The 24,458-nt window shown below is 41.7% G+C and overlaps 1 protein-coding gene across 1 annotated transcript in view; it reads right to left on the bottom strand.

The window, feature by feature from the left end:
• Positions 1 to 24,458, bottom strand: part of TNR (tenascin R) — a 663,536-nt gene that overhangs the window by 96,600 nt on the left and 542,478 nt on the right. The window contains exons 13-15 of the mRNA XM_082265604.1: positions 21,934 to 22,077; positions 17,364 to 17,483; positions 13,155 to 13,298 (exon numbers count right to left, since the gene is read on the bottom strand). Of these exons, the coding sequence (XP_082121730.1) occupies positions 13,155 to 13,298; positions 17,364 to 17,483; positions 21,934 to 22,077 (408 nt within the window). The remainder of the gene's footprint in view (positions 1 to 13,154; positions 13,299 to 17,363; positions 17,484 to 21,933; positions 22,078 to 24,458) is intronic.

The following is a 24,458-nucleotide window of genomic DNA, read 5'->3' as shown; positions in this document are numbered from 1 at the left end:
TGAATAGTACAGGACCCGTTCTAATAGGAGCGACACAAGTCGCTCCGACTTAGAAAAAGGGTCCTGTACTACTTTGGGGCGACCTGGAGGCGACTTACATAGACTTCAATTATATGAAGTCCCTGCAAGTCGCGCCGAGGTCGCGATGCACGCTGTGCACCGCAACTTCACAGGTCGCCCCAGCAAGTCGTGTCGCGCCAGTGTGAATGGACCCTAACAGTGCATATTTTTAGCACTGATTACTGTAGTAATGTCACTGGTCCCCCCAAAAGTGTCAAAAATATCAATCTGTCCGCCGCAATGTCGCAGTCCCACAAAAAATCGCAGATTGCTGCCATTACTAGTAAAAAAAAAACAATAAAAATTACATAAACCTTTCCCATAGTTAGTAGACACGATAACTTTTGTGCAAACCAATCAAAATACGCTTATCGCAGCAGTGTGAAAGCAGATTAAAACAAGTGAACTGGAGTTAAGACTTAATTTGTAACTTATTTAAACGACATTTAAATCTAAGACTACCCTGTCCTCACAGTGACAATGCGGCTGCGTGATTTCACTGCAGAATGAAAAGCAATGTCATCTCGTTAAAGGCAGGAATTACAGGTAATAAAAGTATGGTAATGGGGGGACGCAGAAAAATAAAATCTGCCGCGTTAATGCTAATGACAGACCGTCATTTTTTATTTTGCCCATAGCTCTACTTTAAAGCTGAACTCCAGGTATACATAAAATACACAAATTATAGCGTTCTATTCATTAAAACAGCCTTAAATTTATTGTTTTAATATGCAAGTAGTCTGAGTATTTGAAATGTTCTTGATATCAGATATGCAGTGCCTGTACAGCAAAGCCCAGACTGGGGAAGGAAGATGCAGCACAAGGAGCCAATCACGTATGCTGCAATAACAAGTAGCATGCTGATAAATGGTAACAGCGGAGTGACAAACCATGACCTCATCAATCTGTTTCTTCTTCTTTCACTGTCCACTCAAAAACTGGGGGAGGGACAAGACCTGTCAGTGTCACCTAACTGCAGGAAAAAAAGATCAGTTCTCTGTCAGACATGGCTGTGCTGTGCGGCAGAACCTTCTAATTCTCAGAACTGGATGGACTGGAATACAAATCGTTTGGTAGGTAAAACAACTCCCATCGATGTATTTCCCCCGTGTATTCTGCTGGTTTGTTATGCTATCCAAACCACTAGAAAATTCAGAAGGAGATCAAAGGCAGGCTACATATTTCTCTCATGAAGATTGTTTTTTTATATTTTACCAAATATGTAATTATTTCTAGCATTTGGTAATTGAACTAATATAATTTGTGAACTGTAGGTTGCACATTTCTTCCAATAGGGGTTTAAATTCTGGGTGGGGTAAAGTAGACTTCCACCCCCTCCCCCCTTCAAGCATTAACCACTTAAATACTGGGCATTTTCACCCCATACTTGCCCAGGAGGGACAACTGTGCAGTCATGCAACTCTGCACCCATATTAAATTTTTATCATTTTTTTGAGACAGATAGAGCTTTCTTTTGGTGGTATTTAATCACCACTGGGTTTTTATTCTTTGCTAAACAAACAAAAAAAAAACCTGAAAATGTTGTAAAAAAAAAAAAAAAGAAAAAGGTTAAATTTTGCAAATAAGTAACTTTTCATCTTCACTGATGTGTGCTGATGAGGCTGCACTGATGGGCACCAATAAGGCTGCACTGATGAGGGTGCACTGATGGGCACTGATGAGACTGCACTGATGGGCACTGATGAGGCTGCACTAATGAGCACTGATAAGACTGCACTGATGGGCACTGATAGGGCTGCACTTATGGGTGCTGATGAGGCTGCACTGATTAGCACTGATAAGGCTGCACTGATGAGCACTAATGAGACTGCACTGATGGGCACTGATGAGGCTGCACTAATGAGCACTGATGAGACTGCACTGATGGGCACTAATAGGGCTGCACTAATGGGTGATGATGAGGCTGCACTGATGAGCACTGATAAGGCTGCACTGATGGGCACTGATGAGACTGCACTGATGGGCACTGATGAGGCTGCACTGATGGGCACTGATAAGACTGCACTGATGGGCACTGATGAGGCTGCACTGATGGGCACTGTTGACGCTGCACTGATGAGTACTGATGAGACTGCTCTGATGGGTACTGATGAGACTGCACAGAGCGTGCCTGATAAGAGGCCCAGGAGGCGTGAAGGGGGCCGGGTTCTGATAAATCTATGGACCTCCCAGGGCTACAGCACCATGCTGTAGCCATCTTTTGGCAGTAGCGTGGTACTAAAGTGGTTAAAGGAGGTTTATGCCCACCCTCTTGCCCTGCTTTGAAATGACATTACTTGTTTTCTACTTTTTGAGTAGATTCTCCATGAATCTCTTTGAGAATCCAATAAGGGGGTTATAATACAAGTATTATATATCAATACAGTACAACAGGGGTATACCTAGAGTATTTGGCACCCATGGTGGATCCTATATCTGTCACCCCCCCCCAGGCGGGCAGTCGACGCACCCCACATCGGCGTGTCGTCAAGTAACGTCGCCTGTAGTTCCTCCGCCCACTGCGGCCCGGAACCCGAAAGAATCCTCCTCTGTCTGCTCCCCCCCGGTGGCCAGGCCCCTCTTTCTCCTCCTCTGCAAAAATGGTACTGACTGACCTGAGGCACCAGACAGAAATACATGTAACTGGCAGTGGCACACTTACTATGTGCTTCTGCCAGTGGCATCACTAGGGTTAGTGTCACCTGGTGCAGTAAAACATGGTGTCACTCCCCCCCAAAAAATTATTTTCCTGTTTCCTGAAAGCGCGCCAAAGATGCAGCATGCAGGACTTTTGGTGCGCTTTCAGAAAATGCAGAAAATACCTTGCAACCTAATAGAAATCTATAGGACTGCAGCCATAACTGCGGGTAAAATGTAGGAAGACCCCCCTTTACATTACATAGCCCCTGTAACTCTGGACCCCTTTACATTACACAGCCCCCTACATCTGGACCCCTTTACATTACACAGCCCCCGTACCTCTGAACCCCTTTACATTACAAAGCCCCCGCACTTCTGGACCCCTTCACATTACACAGCTCCCACTCCTCTGAACCCCTTTACATTACACAGCCTCCCCCACACCGCTGAACCCCTTTACATTAAACAGTCCCCCACACCTATTGACCCCTTTACATTACACAGCCCCCCCCCCCCACATCTCTGGACCCCTTTACATTACACAGCCCCCCACGGACCCCTTTACATTACACAGCCCCCCACGGACCCCTTTACATTACACAGCCCCCCATGGACCCCTTTACATTACACAGCCTCCATGGACCCCTTTACATTACACAGCCCCCCACGGACCCATTTACATTACAGAGCCCCCCCCATGGACCCCTTTACATTACACAGTCCCCCTCATGGGCCCCTTTACATTACACAGCCAACCTCCCTCCCCCATGGGCCCCTCTACATAATACAGCCCCCCCATGGACCCCTTTACATTATACAGCCCCCATAGACCCCTTTACATTATACAGCCCCCCCCCCATGGAACCACTTACATTACACAGCCCCTCCCAGCTCTCCTCTTCCTACCTTAATAGGGCATGCAGGGCGGGAGACACATGAGAGCAGAGCAGGAGGCACTGAAGCAGAACGGGAGAGAGAGAGAGAAAAACAGCGGGAACTGCTGGAGCTCTAGCAACCAATCACCTGCTCAATAATTTAGAAAGTTAATTCCGGTAGTTCCTGCTGTTTATTCAGGGTTGCTGTTTCTCTCTGTCTCGTTCTGATTCAGACAGTGCCTCCTGCTCCGCTCTCCTGTGTTAGTGAGTGACGGAGACTGTCCGGCGACCGGCCCTGGATGTCACCCCTCAATGTGTGGCACCCGGTGCGGACCGCCCGCCTGGTTGGTACACCACTGCAGCCCAACATATATATCAATGGTCTTTCAAAATGTAATGTTACTAAATGTAATATGAAGACAAGTGTAAACAATCGCCCAGGCCCTTACGATAAATAGTTGTTGGAAAATCTACAGGAGATTGTACAATCAAATGGTATAGTCTATGGTCAGCTTAAAAGTGGTGGTTGAACTTGTGCTCTTATCACCTCGTCCTCTTATATCTCTTGGGGACTAATAAAATGAAGCCTTTTTACTTGTCTTCTAAGACCAGCCCACCTGCCTTGAGGAAATTACACCTTCGGTATTGAATTAAGAAGAGAAAAATGAAAAAATATCACATAAAGCTTTCCAAACCATAAGATCTCTGGGAGGTTGATCTGCTGGTTGTTGCAAACTAGAGAGGGCATGATTTTTTTTGTTAAATAATCGGTATTGTTTGACAATTTCTCACCCTGTCTAGCAGAACAGAAACACATTTTTTTAGGTGGTTGTAGAGTATATCTAAACCCAACATAAATGTTATAAATTGTAGCATAGCAGTCCTTCGATGCGATGGCTTCATTAGTTTTCAGTTTTTCAATGTTTTATTACCTTTATTTCCAACTGGTGATCCTGCCAGTAACTCACATTCTGCCCTGGGGTGACATCACTCAGTCATCATACTGTATCTATGGAGCAGCATTGTCACCCTAGGACAGATACGACTACAGAATACAGAACACCTCCTCCCCTCTATAACGTAGGGTCGGTCTGCAGTATATAGGGGTACACTGGGCAAAACAAATAGCACTGCTTAAGATTACATTGCATACAAAGGAACCTACAAGCTTACTGGATTTCTGGCAGGCTCGACAGATATTTGTTTGCACTTTTTGAACAGATATGACAGAAACTTTCAAACGAATAATCAACAGACCAAAAGGCAGCAAATTAGAGACACTGTAAGGCTCCGGCCATATATAGGTCTTTCGGATCGTGGGCAGAAGTGCCGCGATTCTGCCTGCGGTTTCGAACCATTGCAAGTCGCGGGACACTCAAGCGATTTCCATGACTTGCAATGGCACCCCAAACGCGGGGCGCAATTTTGGCGCGATTGTCACCTGACATAATGCGGTAAAATCGCGCAAGCAGAATTGTGGGGTGCCTGACGCCCAAAAGAAGTTCTTGAACTTCTTTTGGGCGTCAGGCATCCAACAATTCTGTTTGCACGATTTTACCGTGATTTGTCGGGCGACAATCGCAGCAAAATTGTGCCCTGCGTTTGGGGTGCCATTGCAAGTCATGGGAATCGTTTGGGCGTCCCGCGACTTGCAATGGTTCAGAAACACAGGCAGAATTGCGGCAATTCTGCCCGCGATCGGAAACGCCTATATGTGAACGGAGCCTTATACACATTAACTTCCTAAATTGCTAGTTTTCTCAGTTATACCATTTTTTTAATATAAAATACTCTCTGCAACTGTCAGCCTTCATTATCCAGGTGATCTATTGTGCTGTATCTACATTCTCTGAGATTCCGCCTTAGGATTCCAAAAGTATCAATACCAGTAATAAATCAAGAAAGATTTCCTTTTTCCCTTTATCATAACACAAATATGCTGCAGAATAGATGCAATTTGCATATTTTTGGTGCAGAATAAATTCAATTTACCTAGCCCAGGATCTATCACTGATTCGATCACTGCACCCTAAAGAACATCACTGGCTACCAGTCACTGAGCAAATTGAGTCTGAAGTCCTATTCATAATTTAATAGGTCATTCATGCACCAGCATCATGATGTATTTGAGAACATATCGTTCTAAATGAGACAATAAGGCTATACTCGGCTCGGCAATGCACCGGCAATTTATGGAGGGAGTTTGGAAGTACTGCAATATATACAACAGCTAGAGTTTTATATAAAAAAATAAGTATGTGAAGAAAATCAGAAAAGCAGATGCAGATTGATAAAGGTGTGAGTTCGCTCTGATACTGTTACTTCACCTTTACTATTTTGTTATTTTCTCAATTTAAAGCAAACCTGTCACAAATCTAGACAAACTCAACATATGATAAGAAATACAAAAGCCACAACTCTCAGCACTCTGTTTTCATGGCTGTTCGGAGGTTGGTACCCACTTTTACACCTGGTGGCTATGCCCGATTGTTTCCTCTTTTTGGGGAGAAGTCTTTCGACTGGCCTCTAAGCTGATTGATATGCCACTACTGCCAGACCCAACGATTGCACTTTTAAAACCATTCTTACACGCACTCAGTTTAACCACTTTGCCGCTGCTCACTAGAGCTCTACTGCGGCAAAGTGGCTCTTGTAGGTCTGACGACGTAGAACTACGTCGGCAGACACTCCCCCTTCTTGCTCCCGCTGTATTCAGTTACAGCGAGAGTCGGGCCAGGGGAGGAGCGGCGGCGATCGCCGCTGCTCTTCCCCGATCGTCGGGGAATCGAGTCCGGAGATCCGCTCGCTTGTGTAAACAAAGCGGGCGGATCTCCTAAGTGACAGGCAGGGTCAGATTGCAGGGTTCAGCATAGCTAAACCTGCGATCTGTCCCTGTGTCACTCAGTCACCTCCCCCCACACATGTCAGTGAGCACCAGGCATACATTAACCCCTCCCTCTCCAATAAAATTAACCCCTTCCCTGCCAGTGTCATTTTTACAGTAACAGTGCATATTTATAGCACTGATTACTGTAGTAATGTCACTGGTACCCCCAAAAGTGTAAAAAATGTCAGTCAAGGGTCCGATCTGTCCACCGCAATGTCGCAGTCCCGCAAAAAAAATTGCAGATCGCCGCCATTACTCGTTAAAAAAAAAACCACCAAAAACGACAGAAATCTTTCCCTTAGTTAGTAAACGCAATAACTTTTGTGCAAACCAATCAAAATACGCTTATTGCGATTTTTTTTTACCAAAAATATGTAGTAGAAAACAAATTGGCCTAAAATGATAAAAAGTTTTGATTTTTACATTTTTTGGGGGGGGGGGGATTTCTTATAAAAAAAATGTGAAAAATATTGTTATTTTTTCAAAATTGTTGCTCTTTTTTTGTTTATAGCACAAAAGGTAAAAATCGCACAGGTAATCAAATACCACCAAAAGAAAGCTCTATTTGTGGGGAAAAAAAAGGACATAAATTTCGTTTGGGTACGGCGTTGCATGACCGTGCAATTGTCAGTTAAAGTCGCACAGTGCTGAATCGCAAAAAGTGGCCCAGACGTAAGACAGCAAAATCCTCCGGTGGTAAAGTGGTTAAACTCCTTATGCAACTCTTAACAGCCGCTAAACAGACTATTGCCAAAGCATGGAAATCCTCTTCCTTAAACTTTTGTGAAACTAAACAACGTGTGAACATTTCGATGAAACATGCCAAGATGTCGGCCTTGGATAATGGCACTTTGAATAAATTCGACATTCTTTGGAAACCTTGGATTTCCAAGATGCTTCCCCAGACTTCAATGAAGCTGTTTAAGGCTTCTTTCACACGGTCCGCCTCCGCAGGCGGATCCGTGTTGCTCAGCGGGGATCGATCCGCGATCCCCGCCGAGCCGGGCGGATGACAGCTCCGTCTCCGCTTGCAGAGCGGAGAGGGAGGTGTCTCAGCACCCGCTGCCCTCTATGGGGGATCGGAGGAGAGCGGACCGCTTGTCCGCTCTCATCAGATCCGCTCCGCTCCGATTACTGAACGGATGGAAAAATAGGGTTTCCATCCGTCCAGATTTCAGCACAGGATCGGATGCGGATGGCAGCGGGTGTCAGCGGAGGTGACCTCCGCTGACACCCGCTGCCCCATAGAGCTGCATGGAGGATCCGATCAGATCCGCCTAAAAAACTGACAGGCGGATCTGATCGGACCGCCCGTGTGAAAGAGCCCTTACTTTCTTGGTAACATTCCTACTCATCCTATTATATTGTTTCCTTCTGCCTTGCCTTATTCCCGATAATTGCTTCCACTTCTTTTCTCTATCTTCCACTCTTTTTCCTTTCTGGCATTCTTGCCTTCTGTTTTCTTCTCCTTCCCTCTATTTCTTTTTATTTTTTTATTATTTGGTTTATAGTAATCTTTCGATACAACAATTTACTTTCTCTACTAGATTTGAGTCCTCCTTTATTTTGAACAATTGGATGACTATGTGCCATGCTATATTAGGCTGTTCTTCATATGTTCTATGAGATATTTTTATTAGTCAAGATATGTAACTTTTTCGAAGATCCTTTATTTGTGGAAGGTTCCCATTACCTGTTCTCCTTCTGGGTCATAGCTTGAACCCATTAGGGGTGACCCATAGGGAGGACACGGACACGCTATTACTATTATTGCAACCCCATTGACTTCCACTTCTACATTATTTATTATACTTATTAACTGTTCATTATCGCTCATTGACTCTCTCTGTATCTTGTATACCATTCGCCCACACTATATTTGGACTCTATCTTCTTTAGATGTTTGTTGTATCCTTTTACACTTCTGTTGTATCTATTGTATGTACATAACTCTAATAAAATACTTTGAACGAGAAAAAAAAAAAAAATACAAAAGCAGAGGTTACTTCCAGTCAGGACTTTTTTTCTCAGAGAATAGGTGCAGAAACTCCTCCCTTCCGAGTCACCCATTGACTCCGTCGCCTACCCACCTCCGAGCACCATTCCTTTGTTTCACCCCTTACCCACCTCCCAGTACCACCCTTTTAGAGAATACAGGACCAAGTATCATTTAGTGGTGCTAAGTATTTTGTACAGAATGTGTTAGGACTGTGTGCCTCGCGCTTATGGGGTGTGGGATAACAATCAATTAAGTGCTTAGAATTAGCTGCCTGCTGCAAGAAAAGTGCTAGTGCTTTGGTGAATGAGGGTCAGTGATTGCAGCGCTGCTATAAATAATTAAATAAATATGTGTTCATAAAAACCAATATCATAAGCTAAAATGGTGATGAATCAGCCATCAATATCATAAGCTAAAATGGTGATGAATCATTTATCGGCACTTTATTGATGGCTGATTCATCACCATTTTAGCTTATGATATTGGTTTTTATGAACACATATTTATTTAATTATTTATAGCAGCGCTGCAATCACTGACCCTCATTTTGTACAGAATGTGTTAATGATAACAAGAAAGGCAGAAAAATAGATCTAGCAACAATGGATATCCCAGCGACAATAGATCCCTACCTCAACAGTAGATCCCTCCAAGCAACCCCCTGCAACATAAGGCCCACCCCCAGCAATAATAGATCCCGCACCAGCAACAATCAACCTCCACAGCAATAATCTAGCAATAATCCATCTAGCAACAATATATTCCCAAGCAGCCAGCATCAGTAGACCCTCCAGCAGTTAGCAACAAAGACCCATCCCTCAATGGTAGATCCCTCCCAGCAATAATTAACCCCCCAGCAACATAAGACCCACCCTCAGCCACAACAGATCTCCCACGAGCAACAGAGTACCTCCCCAGCAACCATAGACCCCCTTCCTCCACAAAAATAGATCAACTCCTGTAACAAAAGATTCCTTAGCATCAATAGACTCTAGCACACCTCAGTATGCCTTGCAATTACATACAATCAGTTCTGGAGGAACTTGGTTCCCCCGCATTCCTGCTGAAAAAAAGCCCTGCTTCCATTACAAATCAGCTGTCAAAATAATAAGTAAATCCAATAATACTGATGAAGCTATATCTTACAAACCTATAGAAAAGCTCAGAAGGTGGGAGGGGAGAGGCCAAACTATTTTTTTACTAGAAAAGATGAAATATGCATATCATTTCAGTTGCATATGTCACTAAATTTTCAAAACATTTTGACCTGATCTTCACTGAAGTTGACTTCAGCTTATCGTTTTTCACAGTTTAAATTTCTCAGATGGAAGAAATGGACTGGATGGTGGCACTCCAAAAAATTAGTCCTTTGTTGAAGAAAACAAAAATACAAAAAATACATGAAGGATGATAATACCACAGCGGAGATGATGACACTGGCAGCTAACGCGTTTCACACCCAAGCTAGTGCTTAGTATAGGCTATAATTAAGCACAAGCTTGGGTGCGAAAGGCGTTAACTGCCAGTACCATCATCTCTGCTGTGGTATGATCATCCTTCATGTATTTTTGTATTTTTGTTTGCTTCAGTAAAGGACTAATTTTTTGGAGTGTCGCCATTCAGTCCATTTCTTCCATATGCTTCTGTTGCAACCAGGGCGTGCACCTAAATTTCCTCTCTGAGGCTGATCTTCGAATAAAGGCTTTTTGTCCTGGAGCAACACATATATAACCGCCTTTTTCAACCAGGGTGCCCAGGCACCCTGGGGTGCCTTGGCAAAGTGCTTAAAACTGCCTAAAAATGTATACAAGCCTGCCTTTTAGTTACACAAAGCCACAGGTTTTTATTGTGTACCATTTTAACCTTCCAGCCACCGGCATCCTAACATCCAGTGATGTCATCAATGTTGATAAAAAGGGTGTTGATTGCAAGCACAGCATCCTTGTTTGACCCTCCCCTGCCCCTCTCCAACAACACTGGGGTCACATTAGTTGACTGATGGAGAGGAACTTAGGGAGGGGAGAAACATTGGAATACTAGTCAGTACTAGTGTGCAAAAGTGTATTTGCTTTGGAAGAATAAATCACCTCTAATGTTGGGTGTCCTACATGTGTCGCTGTTGCTGCATTATGTAAAACTATTAGAATAGTTTTTTACATTTTAGAATAGGGTGCCTTGAGACTGTCCATCATTTTGAAGGGTGCCTCGACTGAAAAAAAGATTGAAAAACACTATAAGGCCTCATGCACACTGGATGTTTTTTCTGCTACACCTAGAGGCGTCTGTTTTTTTTTACTAACTCTAAACGCCCCTGCATGTTAGCCTATATGCCCATGCACACATAGGCGTATAGAGGAGTTTAGAGGCAGAAAAAAAAAAACACTACCAGTGTATCTAGGAGCAGCAGCGTTTTGGCAGAAAAAATGCTTGATGCCTGTAAACGTGCATAAGCGCTAGGTGCAATTAGCGCTTGAGGGTTATTTCATTTCAATGGACAGAATAAATTATTATTGTTAAATTTGAAATGCGGCTGAAGCGGGCCAAATTTCAATACATCTATGGACCGCTTAATATTATTATTATAAAATTATCCTTAAAATGCACCCAAAGCCAAAACTTTTTTTGGAAAATGTCACTATGTTCACTCTCCTGCTCTGTGCGATAAGTCTCAACGTGGTGTCAAACTCCTATCCTCACATGTTACTGCATGTGGATAATATGCTCCTTGCTGCTCTCAAAAGACTGGGGATGTCCGATATTACTGTAAGTATAGGAAACAAAGAAGGCGCGTGGGCCTAGCGCATTATCCTCAAAACATGTTTTATTAATGGTATAAAACAGAGGTGAATGTACTCACAAACCAATGCTTGCATCATAGCTTAGACATAACATTATCTGCTTAAGTCCATATATGTAAATTCACAATGCTTGTAGACACATCAGCCAATGCATTTAGAGGTTACCCTCTTCTTCAGAGCCTTGTCTGGATGACTACTGGTATAGCTGAGGGACTCTTATGGTCCGATTCCGTGCCTCTCATTCTGGTGCTGTCACATTGCAGATTCTCCTCTCATGTCTGAGTGTAATGGAATGCACGCTCACACAGTTATAAGAAAGTGTTGCGTTCCAGATCAGGTTCACCAGGCTGAGAGGCACAGAATCGGACCATAAGAGTCGGTTCACACTACCGCGACTTGTCAGGTCACTTGGTTGCCTGACAAGTAGCGGTCCATTCTGTGCTACGGGAACCGTTCTAATAGGAGCGACTCAAGTCGCTCCAACTTAGAAAAAGGCTCCTGTACTACTTTTGACAGAAGTCGGAGCGACTTGCATTGACTTCCATTATGTGAAGTCCGTGCAAGTTGCGCCAAAGTCGCGGTGCACGGCGACTTCACTAGTCGCCCCCCAAGTCGGATCGCCATAGTGTGAACCGACACTTAGAGTCCCTCAGCTATACCAATAGTCATCCAAACAAGGCTCTGAAGAAGAGGGTAACCTCGAAATGCATTAGTCTGATGTGTCTACGAGCATTGTGAATTTACGTATATGGACTTAAACAGATGATGTTATGTCTAAGCTATGATGCAAGCATTGGTTTGTGAGTACATTCACCTCCGTTTTATACCATAAAAAAAAAAACTGTTTTGAGGATAATGCACTAGCTCTACGCACCTTCTTTGTTTCCTATACCTATAGCCAAAACATTTTTTGGATCAGATAGGGAATTTTTAGAATCCCTTTCAGGTTTTTTTAGCTGTCTGTGTTCCCACCAGGAACATTCATCCTCTGAATTTTGATGACAATTGTTAGCAAGACTGAAATGAGGAAAAATCAAAAATGTTGGTTTATCATCAAAATAGGAATACTGTATAAGGGAAATCTTTTTATTGGGTACACTTCATCATGTTCTCCCATTGCTCTGATGACATCACCTACTTGAGTTCTAAAAGGTTCCAACATGATCTGAAATGGAGCTTAAATAGGATTTGGCTCCTATGGAAACAGAGTAGGGAAGGGCATGAGAAATTAAAGTAGAAAAGAGTTGGGGTGGGCTGTGTATGGTCAAAAGTTTTTCTTTGGAGAGTTCTCTAAAGTGACACCTGTTACTGGAGGTGTCCCTAATGGAAGGTTTTCCTTCGCCTTCTCTTTGCAACAATGTAAAATGTTGGCCTCCCCTGTGAATCTCCCTAGGGTGGACACAACTATCAGGAATTTTTTTTTCCTTTCCCAACTCTATCCAAACTAAAGAAAATGTAGCTTTGAATACAGATAGTGAATTATCTATTACTATAACAAGCAGAGAAGGGAGTCTGCTGAACTCAATGGGTTCTGAATTCAATCTACAATCCCTGAAGCTCAGGTTATACCAGCGTCTCCTGGCTATACAATTTGAATGGAGTTAATGCATTTTAGCATTCCTTTTCTCAGTGAATTGTTATTAGTTTTTCAAATACAATTACATGACAACAGAAAGAAAAGGAAAAACAGAACAAATCATGCTGAGATAAATATTGAGATGCACAGTCTTGCCAAGGCAGCATACAAAATGTTCACGCAACACTCTGCGCTGTTAAAAGAGAGGTGGATGGAAGGTGTGCATCAATTATCATAATGAAATATGAACAGTACCTTTCACTTTCATTTAATACAGTTTAATAAGAGCGCCCTGGCTCAAGCCATGATTTGTACCTACATGTGGTGAAGCTGACACCAGAGCTCCGGCTGGCTTGAGGCCCGATGCTGGCTGACAAGGAGACTGAGTAATGGGTATGAGGGAGAAGATTTTGCAGCTGAAACTCCTGGCTGTTCCCATCAATGAGAATGGTCTCTCCTGAAACTGAATTGGATTAAAAAAAACACATATTTAGGCAATTTATATTTAAAGCCTAACTGCATGAAACTTAAAAATGATGCCTTTCAGTGGGATTGGGTCCATACAGCAAGGGTTAGTTGCTCATTTAGGTCTAGGGGATTTGTTAAAGTAGGTATACTTACCCAATTCTACACTCCTCCATGCTGCTAGACCAGTCTCTGCAGCGTCTTCTCCCCTACGTTCCAACAGTCTAAGGTCTTGACATCATCAAGAGTCCATACTCTATAGTCCTTTACTAGACATTATGACACCAAGAGACAGTCTATGGCTGGAGTGTGGGGGAGAGGAGGATCAGGTAAGTTAAAGTGCTTCATCCTTTCCGTGTTGCTAAACCAGTCCCTGTAGCGTCTTCTCCCCTACGTTCCAGCAGTCTAAGGTCTTGACATTATTAAGAGTCCATAGCCCTTTACTGGACGTTATGACACAAAGAGACAGTCTACGGATGGAGTGTGGGGGAGAGGAGGATCAGGTAAGTTAAAGCGCTTCATCCTTTCCGTGTTGCTAAACCAGTCCCTGTAGCGTCTTCTCCCCTACATTCCAGCAGTCTAAGGTCTTGACATTATTAAGAGTCCATAGCCCTTTACTGGACATTATGACACAAAGAGACAGTCTACCGCCAGAGTGTGGGGGAGAGGAGGATCAGGTAAGTTAAAGTGCTTCATCCTTTCCGTGTTGCTAAACCAGTCCCTGTAGCGTCTTCTCCCCTACGTTCCAGCAGTCTAAGGTCTTGACAGTATCAAGAGTCCATAGCCCTTTACTAGACATTATGACACCAAGAGACAGTCTACGGCTGGAGTGTGGCGGAGAGGAGGATCAGGTAAGTTAAAGTGATTCATCCTTTCCGTGTTGCTAAACCAGTCCCTGCAGCGTCTTCTCCGCTATCCAGCAGTCTAAAGTGCTGACATCATCAAGATGTACAGGATGTAATGACATCACACAGGACGTGAAACAAGACAAGACATGATTACACCAAGAGACAGTCCACCACTGGAGCATGGGGGAGCCCCATCTGCCAGAGGAGCTGATGATCAGGTAAGTTAAAATGTTTCTCCTTTCCCACAGACCCATTCCAATAGACTAAACGTGAATTTTCCCCCTGCAGTATCTCCACTAAAAGGAATAATTTCCTAATTCCACAGGGTTGGGTTTTAAAGAACTTTCTTATTTCAAAGATATTACTATAGTAGGAATAGAATAAAAAATACACAGATAAAATCATTTAAGTAATAGGTTTTAGCTACAAGTGATATGTTTGTATAACTTAATGATAACATTATACTGTAATTCAGATTTCACCCTGATTCTGGGTGGGTTTATTAATATATACTACTTTTTATATACTCACCATTTAAAATGTGTTAAGACTGAATTCACACCATTGAAAATACACCTGATGAACTTTCAATTGAAATAGGTTGAAAAACATCAAAACAAATGATGTAATGCAGGTTACAGCATGACGCATCTCATGTGCAATAACGCACATTAAGGCACATTGATTGGTGCATAGACGTCCATGATGTGTGCTGCTGCGCAATGTAAAGTGAATTGCAATACACATTAAAATGAACATCAATGCATGTCAAATCATGCTGACTTGTGTTGACACAAGTTTCATGTGTTTCCATTGGTTTTGACCATTTTTGTGATAAATATGAGATCTTTATTCTTCATATAACTATTTATTATAGGGTGCACTCATGGCATTGTTGTCATACCATTATGGGTTTTCAAAAGGAAAGCAGTTTGATTTCAGACTCTCTCTTTTGATTGAATCTCCATACCACTCAATATGAACACAGCGGGGAGTGAGGGGGAGGGGGGGGACGTGAGTCATGGCCCAGAAAAATTCACACGTGTGTAAATCTATGCCTGAGCTATTGTGCTTTGTAAACAGCAGACCTTAATCACCAAAGCTGTTAGATTGGTATACATGTGAAAAGGTCCTTGAAGTTTCACCAGCTGGCTGGAAACATAGATATTAACTAATCATATGGAAAAAAAAAACATATTTTAGTCTTGAGTATAGTAAAAAGAGAGAGAGTGGGTATGAAAGACTCTTATGTTTTAGAATGTCTGTTTACAGACTCCTATGATGTGTGGGTTACTCAGGCATTGGCATACCCATCCTGCTTTGCAATCTAGCACATGCCCCAGAAGTCACCACTAGGAATAACCCTCATACCTGGCACCTGGTCATTGATAGAGAAGGCCATTATTTTATATGGCATCTGCTGACACTGGCACTAGATTACAAACCGGGGTGATAGTGCTGAGGTTGTGAAGACTATGCTAGCTCTGGGATCGTCCTAGGTAGGTGTTTATATTTTATCCTGCTGAGTAGGGATGAGCAAATCAGCATGGATTTGATTGACCAAGGGTTTGGCAAACCCAAGTAAATCCAAGTGATGTCTATAGGGGCTAATCCTTTTAATAAATGCTAGCTATTTTTGAGCTAATACGCAAATTACTTTCAAAAAGGCATGGGAAGCTTGGGGGGAGAGGGCCTTTTCAATGGCAACATTGAAAATGCACAAATTCTTTAAATAATATACTTGTGGAAACCTTAAATCTGCATGTGGTTTTATGGAACAGTATGATTTCCATGGACAGTGTCTGCGACAGCATACACTAACTGCACTTATTTGATTGAGGAATTGATTTTTTCTTTTGCAATTAGCTTGGCCTATATACAACAGCAACACTTCAATCAAAGCTTCTTTCAAGTAGTTTAAGCAGCAACATATGCTTTTCATCAAATGGTAATAGGCCCACTTAGACTGGCATATAGAAACAATTTTGCTTTGACTTATAATTCTTATATTTTTTCTATTTGATATTTATTATAGTGCTGTATGATTTCTAAAAAAATACTAAAACTACCCCCCAGAATCCTCTGTTAAACGTGATGAGAAATACCGTTCACCACTGACTATGGACTAAATACAGAAATTGCTGGTAATGTGAAGATTGGGGCATCAGCACAACCTAATGAGCATGCCAAGCTGGTCTTTTATTATTTTAATTGTTAAAACAAAATACATTTTTTTTTTAACAAAGATATGCAATTGCAATATTTTTTTCTATTTGATATTTATTATAGTGCTGTATAATTTCTAAAAAAAAATACTAAAACTACCCTCCAGAATCCTCTGTTAAATGTGATGAGAAATACCGTTCACCACTCACTATGGACTAAATACAGAAATTGCTGGTAATGTGAAGATTGGGGCATCAGCACAACCTAATGAGCATGCCAAGCTGGTCTTTTATTATTTTAATCGTTAAAACAAAATATTTTTTTTAAACAAAGATATGCAATTGCAATATTTTTTCTATTTGATATTTATTATAGTGCTGTATAATTTCTAAAAAAAATACTAAAACTACCCCCCAGAATCCTCTGTTAAACGTGATGAGAAATACCGTTCACCACTGACTATGGACTGAATACAGAAATTGTTGGTAATGTGAAGATTGGGGCATCAGCACAACATAATGAGCATGCCAAGCTGGTCTTTTATTATTTTAATCGTTAAAACAAAATAAACATTTTTTTTAACGAAGATATGCATTTGTAATATTTTTTCTATTTGATATTTATTATAGTGCTGTATGATTTCTAAAAAAAATGCTAAAGCTACCCCCCAGAATCCTCTGTTAAACGTGATGAGAAATACTGTTCACCACTGACTATGGACTAAATACAGAAATTGTTGGTAATGTAAAAATTGGGGCGTCAGCGCAACCTAATGAGCATGCCAAGCTGGTCTTTTATTATTTTAAGTGTTAAAACAAAATATATATATTTTTTTAACAAAGATATGCAACTGTAATGTAACCGGTATAGCTTTGTAATACTGATTTTATTTATTATTTGCTGCACAGATGGTAATTTATAGACACACAGACAGTGTCAGCTCATTTATGTACCTGTATACTACCTCTACAGCTCTATAGGCTGACATTTGATGTTTTCTATATAACTGATATGTGTAAATATGTGGTTTATGTGTGATCTGTACTGACCTGTGTGGTGTGTTAGTGTGATTATATAACTCTCCACGTCTGCCCTTGGTGGCTCCCATAGCAGAACAGCTCCAGAGTCAGAGATGTTACTGGCCCTCAGGCCAAGCGGAGGATCCAGGCCTGTAACAAGAAAATAAGAAACAAACATGACAAGTGTGACAATGAATGACAGATTGTAAGACACAGCAATATGTGAGCGCAGCAATACGCAGTCACTAATGTCACCTTGGGGCCGGTTCTAGAAGTACGGATTGAAAAAAAACGAAAGAAAATAAATTAAAACTAGATAAGCACAATACAATCTCTTAAATGCCACAATATATCGTAGGTTAACATAAAGGATATACAATACAGGATCTGATTGTTTCTTTATTAATGCTGAAAACAGCTGCAGGAAAGAAGTGCAATGTCAGAACGCTATTGATATTATTGCTGAAATATTGCTAATGAACTCTAAGCTATCTTAAACCCAAAAGAAAACATTTATTATTTTGCAGTTTACCAATTCTTAGATGTTATGGCTGGATTTATTTTCTTTTTCTTTAGGCTTTTTTTCTTTTACTTTCACCTTGTGATTCAGCCAGTAAGGGTCCTTTCACACGAGCGCTCCAATCAGATCCGCCTGTCAGTTTTTTAGGCGAATCTGATCAGATCCCCCATGCATCCCTATGGTGCAGTGGATGTCAGCGGAGACATGTCCGCTGACACCTGCTGCCATCCGCATCTGATCCTGTCCGTGAAATCCGGACGGATGGAAACCCTATTTTCCATCCGCCCAGGGGATCGGATCAGATGGGATCAAGTGGTCCACTCTCATCCGATTCCCCCATAGAGATGCATGGGGCTCTGACATACACAGAGCGGAGAGGGAGCTGTCACCTTCCTGCTCAGTGGGGATCTGTGTTTACGATCCCCTGCTGAGCAGCACAGATCCGCCTACGGAGGCGGACCATGTGAAAGAAGCCCAAGTCTGATTTTTTTTTTTTTTTTTAACAAAACAAACTCTCCTACAAATGTATTGGTTTACGGGGATAAACCATTTACGACTGGCAGGGGTGCTTACAATGGTCTGCTTTTATTTATTCATTTATCCCAATGTGCTTGTGTATCTAAATTTGCTAGTATACCTTAGGCCCCTTTCACATGGGGGGATCCATCCAAACAGATTCGCCTGCTTAGCGGTGGATCTCTCCGCTGATCTCCACTGAGAAGGTGGATGGTAGATCCATGCCTGCACCGCTATACAGAGTGGACACAGACACAGCACGCTGCTCTCTATGGGGCAGTCTAATAGAAATGGACTGCATGTCCGTTTCCATCCGATCATCATCATCCGATCTGTCAGACAGATGGTAAACCTATCCCCATCCTTCTGTTTTTAGCAGACCGGATCGGATACCGGTGGATGACAGCAGGCATATGTCCATTAACATCTGCCACCCCATAGAGAACAATGGGTGTTCTGATGGGGTCCGTCTGAAAAAACGGACAGACAGACCTGATGGGTCCGCTGGTGTGAAAGGGGCCTAACACTGCCCTCCCCCCAGAAGGACGATTTCACTATCCATAGGTGCTATGATGTTCCATTATCCAGAGTGGGGCCACTGTAATACAGGAGGCGTGTTACTGATCAGATCAACAGGTCAAATCAGAGCTAAAAAAAAAACTAAAAAGAGAAATGAAATGCAGCCACCACACCTAATGATTGCTAAGCTGCAATATAGTGAATTTTTGATTTGGGGTTTAATACTGCTTTACAGCAAACATATACACAAATGTAACCTTAAAGCATAGTTTCCTTTTGCAATCAAATTTGAGAAGACCCCCCAATTGTTTGTTCTGTGCTCCTATTTACACAGCATGCCGGAAATTTTAAAAAACAAAAAATAAGTTCAGTTGTTTCTTTGAAGCAGGTTTTTGGGTAGACTGCAAGGTACTATGAACAATTTCTAAGAGAAAGTGGTGGAATAAAGGAGTGATAGACTCAAGTTTCCATTAATGCAATGCAATTGAGAACCCAAGCTTTGTTCCCTTTAAGGTCGGTCACAGATGGTTTGAATCTTGGCCGGTACAGCGAGAACTGGCTGAGATTGGAACCGGTTGTGGGCAGGCCTAATGTACCAAGTTGACTGATCATCTTTGGTACAACCAGACTGTCGGATTCACGTGCGATTTTTGCTAATGGCTGCTATAGCTACTAGCAATAATTACTATCTTCTCCTGGAGCAGACAGTGTCCCCCAACCCCCCCCCCCCACTGGAAGCAGACAATCGCCCAGAAGAAGGGCTTCCCCTGTCAGCACCGTCTGTTTTGATGGGGTAATCATGCAAATTTCTTTCCTGCAACCTGCATTCTATCCTGTATTTGTAGGAGAGAATTTTACACTGTCTATGGCCTGCCTAAGACTGACTGTGTTTAAATCTAGTTTACAACTGATAATGAGACCTGCCCACACAGTACAGACAGGGTTAATTATGGTAATCATAACTCCCAAAATCCCTCCTTAACAATACATAGAAGGGGAAAACTTTCGTTTTGGAGTTTTCAGAAAAGAGCAGGTAAAAATGTAAGCAGCAATATTTGAATATATTATGCTATGTGAACAGGGACATATAAAAAATATATAGTAGGCATCATTCCAATTTTGCTGCAAAACACACTTAAAAGCCACCCTTCAATTAAAATAAAACCTGCATGTATAACATTGACAAAAAATGCTGAGTTTCTTAGGAAAAAATACTCGGAACCCAGCTCCTGGTGCTTCTGGGATGTGTGGGTGATGTCATTGTCCTTTCTGACTGCATAATTGAAGAGCTGGGTTCTTAAAATCCCTTGAGATTGAATGCAGACACAGTGCAGGAGTGGAAGGATGCATTCTCATAATATACTTTACACTCTGCTCCCAGGCTTAGCCAAGTTCCTCTGGAGACACTCTGTACATCATAAAAGAAACTCCAATGACAAGATCTTCAGGCCAAAGTTATGGCCTTGATTTCTGCCCATCTTGGAGGTTTGGGTGTTTTCACCCACTTTGATCCCTTTTTTCCTGCTAAATTCTCCATAACATAATATACTGTATAATAATATTCCAACAAGAAAAGTGTGAAGCACTCTAATGAGTTTGCAGAGTTGAACTGGATGGACTGTTGTCTTTATTCAACCTCACCTACTATGTAAAGGAGTTCCTTAGAAACTTGAAGGGTATCTAAACCCAAAACCAAAAAGTGCCAAATGTGGCAGCCGCAGGCAGACAAGTGGAGCTTCCCCGTTTGGTTGGAGCTCCGCTTTAAGTTATTAGCTCACAAGATTTCTGACTGGATAACCAGCTATTTTATTTATTTTTTTAATACATATTGACATATACGCTTTCAATTGTATATTTAACAGTCCAAAAGGGAGCAAATAAAAGATATTTATTGGCATATTAATGATCACACTCTAGCTAAAAAGCAGCACGCAAAGCACTTTTTTGTATAATTTTAAAGGGAAACTCTAATAGTCTTGAGTCAGTTTTATTTTATTTGTTTTTTTAAGTGTATCGATTTTAAACTGTTGAGTTGTATCTCTATTTCCTATTTATATACAATATTTATTTTACACATAAGTATTTAATACATTTCAAAGGATTTCCAGAGCGCCATGGCTTAGCCAAAGAGGCACCACAGCCATTTCTGAGGCTGCTGTCTGACTGAATTGTGGTCTTCTTAGTAGCCTTAAGCCCTGTACACACGGGCCAAATGTTGGGCGGCATCGGCTGGTTCAATAGAAACCAGCTGACATTTGGCCCGTGAGTACTGCAGCCCGGCCTGGCAGAAGCTGGCCCTTCAGGGAAGTAAGGGGGGGTGCATTATGTCCAGTGTGGTTCATAATAAGCCTATTGTGGGACGTTCCTACTTAATTCCAAAACAGATTATGGCACTTCCGAACCTAACATGATAGTAAAATTGCAATATCCAATATTTTTTTCACAGAGAAAGAGTCCTATAAACATTTACTAAAGTATTTTACTACTAAACTTTGCAAGAAAACATAACTCATCTACTGGAGAACAGCCAGGGGCACATTTTGTTTTTATCCTCAAACCACTGAGGGCGTCAGGGAAGGCACGAGGCCCATAAAACACAAATTTGACATGCGTGCTTTGTATCAAAGATGCAAACTGGAAGTCAGAAAAATGTGAAAAGAAAACTAGCACTCCATCTGGTGCCTCAAAGGAAAATTCAAACTATTAGTATTAAATATTTAATATTTTCTTGACAATAAAACTCATTTTAGTCCTGGCCATGGGAAATAAAGACATTATGTATAAAATCACTGTACATTCCGCTATAGAGGATTGATCACCATATCTTAATTGCCTGATATCATACTGTGTCCATAATGAAATGTGTCTAATAAATATATCATATGTACATCTATACGTGACATATGCTATTATTTAATGTTGAAGATCATTGAGTAAGAACATTGTGAGGATGCAGCTATGCCATTTGTTGGAAGTTTAAAGTTGCCCATGTTTTATGAAATATTTAAAAAATAAAAACCTTAAATGTAATTTATTTACACTGACCTGTCTGTGCGGTGATGACGACTCTCTCACTCTCCTCGCGTCCCCACACGCTGCTTAGGCTGATTCTATATTCAGTGGTTGGCTGTAGATTGGCGAGTGTGTACTGAGTCTGATCATTAGCAATCACCACGCTATCCATCCTCCCTGTGGAGATTAGACCACAAACCATAAACACTATTACCTTTTGGTTTTTAATTCTTCATCCACATGCAAAATTCTCTTTTGCCAAGAAGGTTGTCTCTCAAAACGTGTAAAAAAAATGGCATCATGACAGAAATCTCCATAGCCCCCTAAAGTGAAATCTACTGCTCAGTTACTAATTTGTGATTGGCCATCTTGAAGAAGAAGCAAGTGACCTAGTTGAGAAGCCACATCAAAAAAGAAAATCAGAGGAGCGTTGACATCTCTACCAATGAAATGGTTTTCATTGGTAGATGTTTTGGAGATGTTTTGAACCTGTTTATTGTGGAATTAAGAAAATTCTTTATTTGGGTGGCGAAATCTTTTAAACTTTTTCTGCTCTCCTGAATAAAAAACTGAATAAAAGATGCATATTATAGATTTCTATTCCACCAACACAAAACTATAGAAGCTTACTACTAAAAAAGTTTTAATGAGGCCACAATTCTTAAAGAATATGTTACCCCCACATTTCATATTCCTGATAAGTGTCTGTTGTAGCAGGTACTTGTGTTAAAAAAGTATCCTGCTCTCTTTGTATTTCTTCATTTGTGTGAAATATCTGGTGTTCATGCCAGTCCTTCTGCTTTCCTTTTTCAAACTGACCAACCTAAGGCCCCTTTCACACATGCTGTCTGTTTTTCATCCATCCGTTGACGGATGAAAAACGGACATCAATGCATCTCTATGTAAAACCGGATGACAACATCCACTTCCATCAATGTCCAGTTTTTTGAACGGATGAATGCCCTATTTTTCATCTGTCAAAAAACGGATCGGACGAAAAACAGATGACAACGGATGAAAAAGGGATGACAACGGATGAAAAAGGGATGACAACGGATGAAAACTGATGAAGAATGGATGACAACGGATGAAAACTGATGAAAAACGGATGACAACGGATGAAAAACGGATGACAATGGATGAAAAACAGATAACAACTGACAAAAAAATGGACGAAAAACGGATAACAAATGACGAAAAACGGATGACAACTGACAAAAAACGGATGAAAAACGGATATGAACTGAGACCCCTACCGAAGAAGTCAACGGAGCCTTACGCTCTGACGTAACTCGTATAGGGGGGCGGAGCCTGCGTGCCTGACGTCGATCATCTCTCGGGTTGAGCTATACACTGAATGCCATACAAGCAGGCACGGCTGAGTGCCTGACAAATGCGAGTTACCTTCCTATCTTCAATAAAGCCTACTTATATTTAAGCAGAGAGCACTAGATTTTTGCCTTATATTTTTACTGCATGTCCCGGCGACCTCCGGAGGTGAAAGGCTGGAGAGTCATCCCTGGAGTCCATTATCTTCATACAGGCTAATGCTGGCCTGTTTGGGTCGTATGTTGAGGTGAGAGGCCAATCTTTCTGGTGGAGGGATCTAACACACTGGTGTTTATTATCATCTCTCACGGGATCAAGGCTTCTTTTATGATATATGGACACTTGAACACATTTAGCTTTGCTGGAAGAACAGCCTGCCTGTCCTACAATAGCCAAGACTTGTGCTGGCATGCCCCCCTGCACAGCTATTTACTGGGAAGGTCAATGTCAGTGTATTTCTGTTTCTCCACCCTTACATCTCTAAGCCCCTTATGCAGCTGAGAACAGAAATGATGTGATCACCTATAAAAAATCTAAAATACATATAATCTATCTATATCTATAAATACTGTTTATATTGTACATATATTTATATAAATGTTTTGCATTTCATTTTTATTTTAAAATGAATGGGTTGTTTTATATGGTAAGGGTTCACATATACTTTAGGCTCTCTTCTGAAGTTCCATTCTGATAACTACCCATCAACATTTAAATCTGAACTTCAGCTTTATCTTCAGCATTGCACAGTTGTAAAAGCCCCTTTGTTTGTACTAAAACTGTTTACTGCACACCACAAGCTTCTCATAGTGTGCATTAGAACATGGAGGAAGTCAAGGAAAGCCTGCCCCATCTCCTGGTTGGAGGATGTCCATTGTCATGTAGCTCTTTTCTCTCCAGCCTAACTGTCCCTGGCCTGACCTTTTCTCTCATTTGATTTTGATTCTTTCCAACATGGAGGCTCAGCCTCACATATGGGTGTTACCAAGGTGGATCTGCATGCAAATGCAATCCACCTATGAACATCCACTCCTCCAGACTGACATCCACCCATCAAGCTATTCTGATATTTGCATAACTCCTCCTAAGAGCCAGCTCACAGCTTGCATCAGGGCTGGGGGCTCTTGGGAGGAGTACTGGGACAGGATCCTGCATCATTTTCAGAAAGCTACATACAGCCCCCTCAGGGCTGGCCCAAGAGATTGTGCTGCATGGGCCGAAGAATGAAA

This window comes from Pelophylax lessonae (genome assembly GCF_965119305.1).
Source record: "Pelophylax lessonae genome assembly, chromosome: 8".
Lineage (NCBI taxonomy): Eukaryota > Metazoa > Chordata > Amphibia > Anura > Ranidae > Pelophylax > Pelophylax lessonae.
Note: the sequence above shows the minus strand (reverse complement) of the source record. Positions and strands in the feature narration are given on the sequence as shown.